Raw genomic sequence first — 12219 nt, 5'->3', positions numbered from 1 at the left:
TAATTGTACTGTAAATTCCTATAGCATTAAGCATTTATAGGCGTATAATCCTTAAACATGGCCACCGTTGTAAGGCATCAAAGTTTGTAGCTCGACAACCTGAATATGACAGTTTACAGGCTACATTTTACCCACAATGCAACTAAACAAACTAATGTCAAAAACAGCTCGTCACTTCCCGAAAAATAAGCAAAACGATTCTGATTGATAATTTTCTTGTCAGTTTGAACCATTTTCAAGTGACTTAAGAACAAAATGAATCATCATCATTCAGTGTAACTTAAGCTTTTCAGTAACTTACATAGAATCCAGTGAGCAAATCGAGTTACTGGCAAATACTGGGACGAGGGGTTGTGAGTTCTCAACAGAAAAATGATGTCAGTCTCCATAAAACAAGGCATTTCTGGTTTTTCTGGCTTCTGTCAGTCTCCATAAAACAAGGCATTTCTGGTTTTTCTGGCTTCTCTTAACAGCTGTCCTTTGGTTTACTGTGGTGGCCAGGTAACATGGCTCAAAAGATTCCATATGCATTCATATTCTTAAAAGCATATGCATTCTGATCTTTCTCTCTCCCTGTAGCTTATTTTTGGAGTGATTTGTGACCATGTTTGACTGGACTGAACCTGACAAGTCAATTTGTTTAAGATTATTTTTGCAAGATGAATTACTTATTCATGTATAACTTTGATGAAAGGTTTTGGTCCACTTCAAATGTTAACTTCTATATATAGATTATAGAACATACTGAAAAGGGTAGGCTATCATTTAAGTCATTCAGTTTATCACGAGTCAATCTCCATCATATCAAAAAATAGGCAGAATAATTACATGTAGAGTTATTAAAGGGCAGGGAAAAGATGCATTTACTTCGAAAACTGTTGGCTGTTTGGTTCGAAAAGCATATGCATTCTTATCTTTCTCTCTCCCTGTAGCTTATTTTTGGAGTGATTTGTGACCATGTTTGACTAGACTGAACCTGACAAGTCAATTTGTTTAAGATTATTTTTGCAAGATGAATTACTTAACTGCCTTTAGCGTTTGTTCTCTGCAGACAAACGCACAAATGTGTTGACAATTTTAAAACAGGACACTCGCCCTTGTTTGGTCTGGTGTCGTCGGTGCCAGTGGTGAGCTTCCTACCATCATCTTGCAAGTTGCAACAATTGTCTTTTGTGTCAAGAAGAGCTCCCCTACTGTTTACTAGACCTCTGGTTTGTGTAAATTCTCTGACACATGCACATTGCCATTGCTGTCTGCATCTAAGACATGAATTCCCAATTCTTTCATTTAAGAGTGTCTAATGCAGGAAATTGCACTAAATGTGGCAGTTATCAGAATGACTGAAAATACTAACATACTGTAAAGTTTCTCTAGTTCATGGTAAGTGCAATAATAATCGGCAGACATACACATTAAACTCATAACAGAATACAACAAATAATGTCCATTTCCCTTCATAAACGACTAGAATTGGATTAATTTAAAGAATCTATACAAGAGAAAGAATCTATTTATATATAATGTAAATAAGTAGCCTAGTAACTTAATTTGGTTAATAATTCTATATTTGTTACACATAGTATGTTAGTACACAATTTTAAGCCTTAAGACTCTGAGAGTGTAAAAATCCAACAACTTCCAATAAACCTTTAGATTAAAAGGTCAATCTGGTCATTGAGGGAAGCATTGTCAGGAGCTTTTCTCTTTCGGCTGAATCACAAACTGTAAAACTTTTTTCTGCGGATGCTCCTTGTACATTTAGGAAACCGTATAGGCTAATTAATTAGACACACAGATGCACAAAATATTTAAGTTCGATTTAGATCCTTAATATTAGTAGACTGTTAAACTATCCTTGGGTCTAGGTTTAAAATTTGGGTAACAAAGCTACTCACAATGCAAATCTTCTGTTCCACATGCCTGTTTCCTGTGTAAAGTTAATGAGTAACCACCCCAAAAGACCACCCCTCTATCACCTCTATAAATACCCCAATCTTAGTCTTTGACAGCAGAGGACACAGAATGTCTGAATTATCCTACAGGACCTTTGTTGGCTTTCTCAGCTTGTTGGGTTGTCTCGAAATGACCTATGCTGTTCATCTCAGTGGTAAGAAAATGTTTCATTCAATTTTATGTGGAATAGCCACAAATGAATGACAAACATTTGTCCTGTCACTTTATATGCAGAAGCAAAGTGCGGATCTACTAAGTCAAGAGGCATACTTGACCGTTCTTTGAGAATAGTTGGAGGGTCAGAGGCTAGACGAGGTTCCCATCCGTGGCTGGCACGTAACTGTTCATCTTTACAAATCGCATGATACTTAATTTTATTTCCAAAAGGCATGCTGTAGATATATCAGTGTGCAAAAATCTATTTCACAATCATCTACAGGTGTCTCTTAGGATCAGAGGATCGCATTTCTGCGCTGCAGCCATCTTGACAGACCACTGGCTTTTGACTGCTGCTCACTGCTTTGCAAGTGTATCCGCGTAGGTCCACTCATTTAACCATGACTAATCATAACTTTTGACCCTGTCAACACTTAAATGACCTACTTTTGAATATAACTGCTTGCCCTAGGGAATTCCTTCACAATATTGAGACTGTAGCAGGTGAATTCAACCAAAGAAAAGTTGACAGAGGGGAGCAGAACTTCCACATAAAGACTGCAATGTTCCATGAAAAATATCAACGCACCTCTCCCATGAGCTACGACATCGCCTTGCTTGAGATCAATGGACGCATTCACTTTGGCAAGTTGTTTTATGAGACTAACTTATGCAATATATCCGCTATAGAATCAGAGATGAACATATGTGTGTTTTCTTGACAGATGATTTCATTAAACCTGTTTGTCTGCCTCATTCTGGTGAGAGGTTTCCACCCAAGACCATGTGTGTTGTTGGTGGATGGGGTCGTATTACTGAGAGTGAGAGGCCACTTGAATAACATTGAAATAACAATTGGGAGAAATATATCAAATATCTCAAACCATTACTATAATTAAGGTATTAAAAAAGTGTTATCCTCTCTTTAGGAGGGCCACTTCCATTGGTTCTTCAAGAGGTGCATCTGGACCTGTTAAAGCAAAGCAAGTGCAAACATGTCCTGCAAACTCTTAGACCTGAGCAGAAGACCTTCACAGTCCTGTGTGCTGGCCCAGAGAGAGGTCGGAGAGATGCCTGTCAAGTAAGTTGACACCAAATTTGTTTACCTAACATTGACATTGATTCTCTAACGTCCTGAATATTACACCTATATGGGACTCCTCTGGTTCAGGTCGGCAGAGATGGTTTAAGCTCTTGCAAGTTGCCACTCTCTGTTTTGAGTTCCTATCTGCCCTCTTTTGCTCCAGGGGGATTCTGGGGGTCCTCTCCTCTGCCCTAGAGAAGATGGAAGCTGGGTGGCTGTGGGGGTCACGTCATGGGGTAAGGGCTGTGGTCGAAGCTGGAATGACAACAATTTCAAACCATCATCCAAAAGAGGCTCACCTGGAATATTCACTGATGTCTTAATGTTTCTGTCATGGATCAAGTCAAATCTTAGGAAAGGTGGGTATTGTTGTCGAGTTGGTCCTAGCCTAATAACTGAAACAATGTAGGTTCAGCAAGAGCTGATCAATCACCATTTGCTCTCGAGCAAGACACCTTACCAAGGGCGGACTGGCCATCTGGAGTACCTGGAGTTTTCCCAGTGGGCCGCTATACAATGTGGGCTGGCTAACCCCAAGTTTCAATAAGTAAGAGCACTGCAAGACCCTTTAAATAAATGATTACTTGCTTACAGAACTCAGTGTAGGTGTGGAAAGGTCCCTGTGCAGTGTACCAGACGGAGTTGTACCTGGAAATGAAGGCATTATCAGAAATCCAGCTCATTCAGGGCAAAGCTACAACCACAATGAGTGAGTTACATCTGAAGTATTTTACATATTTGCAACCAAAAGGCAAAAACTGAAACTTTCACAGCAACTTATGTTTTAATTTTTTTGGTGCAGAATGTGTTTGTGGTCCATTCGAGTTGCCATTGGTGAACGTATTCTTCTGGAGTTCTTGGAGTTTGACTTGGAGAATGACACACAGTGCCAAAGTGATCATCTGACTGTGAATGTAAATGAAGACAGGCGAATAGGTGATGGGGGAAGCATTAACAGAAACTATAACTTTGCTGTTCTTTTACCTTCTGCAAGTGGTTGCATGTTTCACCTTGTGACCTTGCTTACCAGGGCGGTTCTGTGGCGGTCAACCACCCTCTCCAATTCTTATTGGTGGTTCCCATAGTGTCACAGTACAGTTTGTATCAGATGTAAGCAGCACAGGTGCAGGATTTGCCATCCAGATCAGTGGTGTTGGCGAGGATTTCAGTTTTGGTGAGTTTAATCTGTCTGACTGGTTTCTCCTGCTCTAAAAAAAAGTCAACAATGTTTCCTGAAAGGGACAAAACAATGATTGAAGAAATCTGTATGCACAAGCCTGTTTGGCGACAGTCCAATTCAGAATGAGGTGTGCAATTGTAGCCCCTGGCGATCACCATGCATACATTGCGTGGATGCTTGGAATAGCATGCTTGCTTGCATACTGTGTGCGTGATTAGCATACTTGCTTGCACATGCCTGATGATGTAGTTTTCGAGCATTGTCCATTTACACGTCTGTGTATCCACAGTTCTCTTATTTAAAAAAATGTTCATCCTAATTGTGCTCTCCTTAGCAGCACAGGTTGTGCCCAAATGATCTATCAGTTCCATGACCTGGTCTGCAAAGTGTGTTAATTTCCCCACCCAGTCAGGTTGAGAGGCAAGCTAACATTCCCCAGTAGAATTTTGTTTTCACACTGCAGCCGCTCAGATAGGCTCCTCGGAGAGCAGAGAGCTTATCTCAATAGGACCGTTACTATAGTTACATGTCTGCCAGGGGGCCATCTACCAGTGGCAAGTTCAGAGAAGGTAAGAGCCAGGTTCAAATCACCACCCTGCTCCCGTCAGTATGACCCTTGCCATACAGAAATGTGACACCATGCTGCAATGCCATTGGCTGGGCTCCATTCCACCAGTTTCTCCTTTTGTGTTTGTGCAGGAGCTGAATGTGGAACAGTGGTGCTGTTAGAGCCCAAGGGGGCTGTGCGGAGCCCCGCCTACCCAAATGCCTACAGGAACAACAGCCTTTGCCACTGGGTCATCTATGCCCCAGAAGGCCACATAGTCAAGGTAAAAACAACCCTGTAGCCCTGTTGTTGGCCCAGTCAGCGCCTGGTGTCCCCTCTGTCCAGTCATGACCTCTCTGTCCGGTCATGAATGCATGCATGCATTTAGATTGGAGGCTCTGATCAGTTTCACTGCAAAAGAGAATGTGATACTCAATTAGACTCCAAAGAGCGACGTTATGACGTCACTGCAGTCATGTAACACTGGTTGTTACCTGCTGTTTACAAAATGCTCTAGATTGTTTCAAATTAAGAACCTTTCATACATTTTTTGGCCTAAACGATTTTAGGCATTAACAATGACAGAAACGCCTGACTGGGCCATTCTGTGTTCATGATCATCTCACTCTGTTTGCTATATGCTAACATGCTAATTGCAAGTAACTTTATGTGTCTTAAAGCTTGACTTTGATGACTTTGACCTTGAGGAGTCAGAAAACTGCCAATATGATTCACTCACAGTGTTCGGAGACATTGATGGCATGGATGAAATAGGTAAAGTACAAAAAGATGATTACATTTTTTAATGTTTTTAAAATAAATGTATTGCTCACTAAGGCTCCATTCATTTAATTAAAAATACACTAAAACAGTAATATTATTATTTTTATGATTTGAAAATACTACATTTCTGGTAACACTTTAGGGTTTAATTCTCACTATTAACTAATTGCTTATTCACATGCATATTACTATAGGATATTGGCTGTTTTTTAGTACTTATAAAGCACATATTAATGCCTTATTCTGGGTGACCATATTCCCTTAATCCTACCTAAACTTAACAACTTCCTCACTAACTATTAATAAGCAGTAATTAGTTTATTTAATTAGTATATAGAGTTTGAGGCAAAAGTCATAGTTAATATTTATTTAATATTGGACCCTAAACTAAAGTGTGACCACCACACATTTTATTATTATTATCAATGTTGAAAAAAGTTGCTGTTTAATATTTCTGTGGAAACATTTTTTTTATGATTCTTTGATGAAAAGAAACCATTTAGAAAATAAAACTTTAAAAACATTATAAAATGTCTTTACTGACACTTTTGATTAATTTAATGCATCCTTACTAAATAAAAGTATTAATGTCTTTCAAAAAAATAATCTACCCAAACTTTTGAACGACAGTGTACATTTTAAAATAAAACGAATCGGTTTTATTTTATCTTTAATAATGTAAACATTAGAGTTGACAGTTTAATGTTACATGCACTGTGTGTGTTACAGTGTCACACTGTTATCAGTTACACAGGAACATTTTGCACTGCGGCATTATGGGAAATTTAGTTTTCAAATGCTCTGCTATTATAATTTTTGTGTTTTAAGTGGTTGTATGTGGCAGGAGCGTTCCTCCGGCTGTTCTCAGCTACGGTTCCATAATGCTTCTGCAGTTCAGCACAGATAACACCATCTCCGCCCGTGGCTTCATCGCCACCCTTTCTTTTATCAACGAAAAAGGTGAGAGTCAACATTAGCAAAGAAACACTCACTGCAGGTGTTTAAATGTCACACAACCAAACCTTGTGCAGACATGTAACTCACGTGTGCAAATAGTATGCCACAGTATAAACACACTAGCTAACTAACTACTATTTATACTACCTCAAAGGTCAACAGTAAAGTTGAATTGTTTTGCAATCTATACATGCGTTTATACAGAAAGTTTATCATATTATATATGAGGCTATATAAGACATATGATAAACATTATGTGGAAACATTATGTGGAGGGCAGGGCTACATATAAAATCTCAAATTCATGTATCAATTTAGGTTTTCTATTGATTATTGATAATATAATTATATGTATATAATATAGTACATGTATTTAATATTTAGTACATGATACAACAAAGGCACAACTGTTTATACATCTCAACTTACTCAACTTACTAAGCCTTTCTTCTTGAATATTACATTTCCTCACAGATCTCCAAAAGACAGCATATCAAGATCAGGGGGAGGAAGCCGATTATGACAGCAGAGTTATCTCGCCACATTTGCAGGCTGGTTTGTTCTTTGTGTTCTCCACTTTAAAATAGGCTCTTTGTCTCAGAGGGCCTTTAGAATGTGTGGAATCCAGCTGGAGCCAAAAAAATGTGGAAAATAAGGGAATATACACGTATTCAGAGTCACAAATGAGAATGTTTCTCTGAACAGATTGTGTAGGTGTATTTGGTTTTACATCAAGTATTCATGCTTGCGTTCCACTGACTTCTCAGCTCCGTGTGGAATGACTGATATCTTTGCTGGCTCTGGAATGGACGCCCTGAGGAGAGAAGAGGATGATGGGAAACTGCCATGGCTGTGGCACGTGAGCATTGGTCTGGGTGCAGGCCACGACTGCAGCGGGGCGATCATCCAGTCACAATGGATCCTTACTGATGCACACTGTGTCTATGACCTGTGAGCAGCCGACATGCCAGAAGTGTTATAAAAGGCTGTATCTAATGGAGCCCCTAAGGGGACACGGTGATGAAAAAACCAGTTGGGCGGGAAATATATGATATTTGCGTAAAACATTTGCGTTCTACAAAACTTTTGCACAACGTTTCTCGGGGAAAGGCAATGGTGAGAGTGCAAAACAATTTCATTTTAAGTTTTCCTCCCATCTTATTATTATTATTATTTTTATCATTACCATGGCCCTTTAAGGTGCGGTCACATTACCAAAATTCCAGCAAATTTTCAGGCAAAAACCGGTTCATTGTCCATTGACTATTGTGTAGAGATGTATGAAGCAGCACTCTCACAGAAGTCACTTTCATTCTAGAAGCTTTCTGTTGGTCAGCGTTGCGAATTCGGGTGACCAACTTGAGCGAAATCTGCGTGGGGAACTTTATTGCCTTCACAAGAAACTCCACATCTTCTCTTAATAACTGGATCTCGCCTGTTTTTTTGCAGAGCAAGGGTAAAAGTGACACCTTTAGGGGCTCCATAGTTTCTAGAGCCGTGCACATGCATTAACTTTGAAAAAGACATTAAAACTTTTGAATACACAATATACTTGTTTATGAAGGCACTATACTAAAAGTACTTTTTATGTTGATTTCTTTGTAGGGAAGAAAGACTTCTAAGAATTGTATCAGTGACGACAGAAGGCTCAAAGAAACAGGTGAAGTAGCTAAATCAACATCCCACCAACAGGAAATAGGCAGGAATGTTGTTCCAGGAACTAAAGATGTTGATTTTGTGTCTTTAAAGGGACAGTTCACCCAAAAAATGAAAATTCTCCTTAGTAAATGAGATCTCTTTTCAGACCCGTGATGTGATCAGAGTACACGTAAACCCTTATTACAACCCATCCTCTCTCGAATTTAATGTGGCTTTGCTTCAGTTGAGCTCTCCGATAAATCTCAGTGAAAGCACGCAGCCTGTCTGTCTACCCTCTGCTGGACAGGACATCTCACCCTCCCTCCGCTGCTGGACCAGCCAAATGTGTACGTCACCCATCTGCCTTCACGAGTTGACCGCTGCGATGGTTACACAATAGTCTGGAGGATTTTGATATGTGTGTGTGCATCATAAGCAAACATGACATTTCACGAATACTTGTTGACCTAGAGTGGAACTTTCAGAACTTGAATGTCACTTGAACAGCGTCATTTTCTCTGTTGCACATTTTGCTCTCTGTGGATCTTTAGGTGAATGTTATGCATTCTTTTTAGCAGGACATGGGCAGCACAGACCTGTATGGCTAAAAATATCTGTGCTGGAACGAGCGGTGTGTGAACAACAACACGGAACTAGATTGACACCTACTTTGTTATGTGCTGGACTGAGCACTGGAGAATCATGCATGGTGAGGACTGGAGCTGTAGGCCTACTGTGAACTACACTAAACACTTACTGTTTACTAGTAGGGAATGCAATTGAAGAAATACTGACCTCTAGTGGGTAAGTTAAGTAAAGACTCTTAAATGTGCTCTGCTCTGTCCAAAACCACTTGATGTGTGCTTGTGGTGATCAATAGGGCGGTATTTGGAAGAGACTGTGGCTGCGCCTGAATATGCATACTTCCCTACTTTATAGGCGAAAAACTGTATGTAAAAAGAATAGTATGTACTAATTCACACAGTATTCATTAATTAAGCTGTAGCAGCAAAGTACCTGAATTACCTATTATTCCAGCGAGATTCTGAAGTGTGCATCCAATGTACACTTTACTATCCCATGAGTCCATGGGAGAGGAGTTATGAATGGGAGAGAAGAGACGCCTCGCGGTGTCCAAAATCACCCCATATACCCTTAAATAAGGCACTATTTGAGGGGACAGCCATTTGCAGTGGTGTCCGAAACCATGGACGTTATTGAGTGCACTCATTCAATCCCACAATGCAGTGCAATTGAGTGTACAACTAGGTGTACTCTCGACGGCTAGAGAATACCCATAATTCACTGTGACGGTCGCCCCGAATGAATTCCCGCGTCTCGCCAGAAGATGGTGCCCGCAGCTTAATCCACACACACACACACACACACACACACACTAACCTAAAGGATTATTAGGAACACGTGTTCAATTTCTCATTAATGCAATTATCTAATCAACCAATCACAGTTGCTTCAATGCATTTAGGGGTGTGGTCCTGGTCAAGACAATCTCCTGAACTCCAAACTGAATGACTGAATGTCAGAATGGGAAAGAAAGGTGATTTAAGCAATTTTGAGCGTGGCATGGTTGTTGGTGCCTGACGGGGCGGTCTGAGTATTTCACAATCTGCTCAGTTACTTGGATTTTCACGCACAACCATTTCTAGGGTTTACAAAGAATGGTGTGAAAAGGGAAAAACATCCAGTATGCGGCAGTCCTGTGGGCGAAAATGCCTTGTTGATGCTAGAGGTCAGAGGAGAATGGGCCGACTGATTCAAGCTGATAGAAGAGCAACTTTGACTGAAATAACCACTCGTTACAACCGAGGTATGCAGCAAAGCATTTGTGAAGCCACAAGACGCACAACCTTGAGGTGAATGGGCTACAACAGCAGAAGACCCCACCGGGTACCACTCATCTCCACTACAAATAGGAAAAAGAGGCTACAATTGGCAAGAGCTCACCAAAATTGGACAGTTGAAGACTGGAAAAATGTTGCCTGGTCTGATGAGTCTCGATTTCTGTTGAGACATTCAGATGGTAGAGTCAGAATTTGGCGTAAACAGAATGAGAACATTGATCCATCATGCCTTGTTACCACTGTGCAGGCTGGTGGTGGTGGTGTAATGGTGTGGGGATGTTTTCTTGGCACACTTTAGGCCCCTTAGTGCCAATTGGGTATCGTTTAAATGCTACGGCCTACCTGAGCATTGTTTCTGACCATGTCCATCCATTTATGGCCACCATGTACCCATCCTCTGATGGCTACTTCCAGCAGGATAATGCACCATGTCACAAAGCTCGAATCATTTCAAATTGGTTTCTTGAACATGACAATGAGTTCACTGTACTAAAATGGCCCCCACAGTCACCAGATCTCAACCCAATAGAGCATCTTTGGGATGTGGTGGAACGGGAGCTTCGTGCCCTGGATGTGCATCCCACAAATCTCCATCAACTGCAAGATGCTATCCTATCAATATGGGCCAACATTTCTAAAGAATGCTTTCAGCACCTTGTTGAATCAATGCCACGTAGAATTAAGGCAGTTATGAAACGGGAAAGGGGGTCAAACACAGTATTAGTATGGTGTTCCTAATAATCCTTTAGGTGAGTGTATATATGGCTGAATCATCCATCCATCCATTTTCTAAACCGATGGTCCAATGTGGCTACAGCATAATATCATACAGATATTGATGACTTTTTAATCGTTTAATTAAGGTTTATACATGCTAGTTTACATGACATAGTTCAAGATACATTTTTTCATTACTACTGGAGCTGCCAGTTTGCTATGTTTTAAATGATTATTAAACATCAAAAACACAAACTGTGCAAAAGCGGCAGCCCTTCTGGCACACCCAGTGTCCGAATTTATTCACTCGTTTTCATTCACTCCTTCAAGTGGACTATATTAGTGGAGTAATGTAGGGAATAGTGAATGAGTGTATAGGGGGCGCTTTCTAACACAGCCGACGTAACTGATGCCGTAAATCACATGACAATGACAACATCACGGTCACGGATGTAGGCCTATGTCCAGATTGGATTCATCCTACACATATGCTGTATACACTATATATACAAAAAAAATTTTGAACTGTTGCAAAGTAATTACTTATTCAAAAGAAGTACCTAAAGAGTATGTTATTTCGGTTGCATAACCTATGACCTTCTTTATTGTAACAATAAAAGATGTTAGGCAGAATGTCAGGCAACATAGTGACAAATCACTAGTCCATATGAAGATATTTTGAAGAATGTTGGTAGCCGAACAGTTTTGGTGACCATTGTATGAATGATTTTTTGGGGGAGAACTATGTCACTTGATGCAGCAAATTTTCATCTGGAATTGCACATTTCAGAGACTAGACAAAAAAACTGGTAGTAGCTATTTTGCTAGTCAATTTCTGACCTTTTCACAGACTCATTGGAACGGTGGACCTCTCGTCTGTCAGACAAACACATCTGGGGTTGTTCTGATGGGAGTGAAGAGTTGGGGAGGACCTTGTGGTGGGATCCAGAAGCCTGCAGTATATTCTTCAGTACCAGCTGTCATGAACTGGATCTCAAAGCATTTGGACACTGAGTGAAAATCCTGAATTAGCAGAATTCAATATATTTTTGTGAATTATTTTGTTCTGAAGTCAAAATGCTCTGTGGTGCAAAAGTCCCTCAGTGGTGAAAATCAAGTTTTTAATGTTGTTTATATGTCTATGTTGTGTTTTAATGTGCTTTAAGACGAACCATGTGCAAATGCATAAGTCAACACCATTGACTATTTTCTACTTAAAACTGCAGTGAACCAAAGACAGTCTCAAAAACGCGGTTTCAAATCGCTGGTGTTTCTGACGTCACAAACTATCTTGTAGCCAATCACGTCAATGTGTGATCGTCAATGAGTGGGTCTCTCAGCT

General features: G+C 40.2%; 1 protein-coding gene and 1 long non-coding RNA gene across 3 annotated transcripts; one reads left to right on the top strand and one right to left on the bottom strand.

Annotated features, from left to right (window-relative positions):
- The first annotated feature begins 2369 nt into the window (after nucleotides 1-2369).
- Nucleotides 2370-12034, top strand: LOC130085248 (ovochymase-2-like). 2 transcript variants are annotated; one of them, XM_056250922.1, is made up of 16 exons: nucleotides 2370-2490; nucleotides 2582-2930; nucleotides 3039-3190; nucleotides 3357-3552; nucleotides 3788-3902; nucleotides 3996-4129; nucleotides 4224-4367; nucleotides 5073-5203; nucleotides 5601-5694; nucleotides 6532-6663; nucleotides 7135-7215; nucleotides 7428-7611; nucleotides 8266-8320; nucleotides 8465-8645; nucleotides 8874-9007; nucleotides 11728-12034. In XM_056250922.1, the coding sequence occupies exons 2-16, from the start codon at nucleotides 2780-2782 to the stop codon at nucleotides 11893-11895; spliced, it is 2052 nt and encodes a 683-aa protein (XP_056106897.1). In that variant the 5' UTR covers nucleotides 2370-2490; nucleotides 2582-2779; the 3' UTR covers nucleotides 11896-12034. The 2 variants fall into 2 exon arrangements, with proteins under 2 accessions (XP_056106897.1, XP_056106898.1); XM_056250923.1 differs by lacking the exon at nucleotides 11728-12034 and having other exon boundaries at nucleotides 8877-9003.
- On the bottom strand, nucleotides 5177-11788 carry LOC130085258 (uncharacterized). Its single transcript, XR_008807126.1, has 4 exons — nucleotides 11718-11788; nucleotides 7391-7609; nucleotides 7123-7288; nucleotides 5177-5331 (listed from the first exon to the last, which is right to left on the bottom strand). It is a non-coding gene; the product is annotated as an uncharacterized LOC130085258 (long non-coding RNA).
- Nucleotides 12035-12219: the final 185 nt, after the last annotated feature.

The sequence above is a fragment of the Rhinichthys klamathensis genome, unplaced genomic scaffold (genome assembly GCF_029890125.1).
Source record: "Rhinichthys klamathensis goyatoka isolate OS25496 unplaced genomic scaffold, OSU_Roscu_1.1 h1tg000076l_1, whole genome shotgun sequence".
Taxonomy (NCBI): domain Eukaryota; kingdom Metazoa; phylum Chordata; class Actinopteri; order Cypriniformes; family Leuciscidae; genus Rhinichthys; species Rhinichthys klamathensis.
This window is presented reverse-complemented; position numbering and strand designations above follow the sequence as displayed.

Excerpts from the sequence above, each read along its gene's own strand:
- LOC130085248 (XM_056250922.1), top strand. The coding sequence starts at position 2,780 with ATGCAATATATCCGCTATAGAATCAGAGATGAACATATGTGTGTTTTC. Across the intron at positions 4,130-4,223 it reads AAATGAAGACAGGCGAATAG|GGCGGTTCTGTGGCGGTCAA; the intron begins GTGATGGGGGAA and ends CTTGCTTACCAG. Across the intron at positions 5,695-6,531 it reads TGATGGCATGGATGAAATAG|TGGTTGTATGTGGCAGGAGC; the intron begins GTAAAGTACAAA and ends TTGTGTTTTAAG.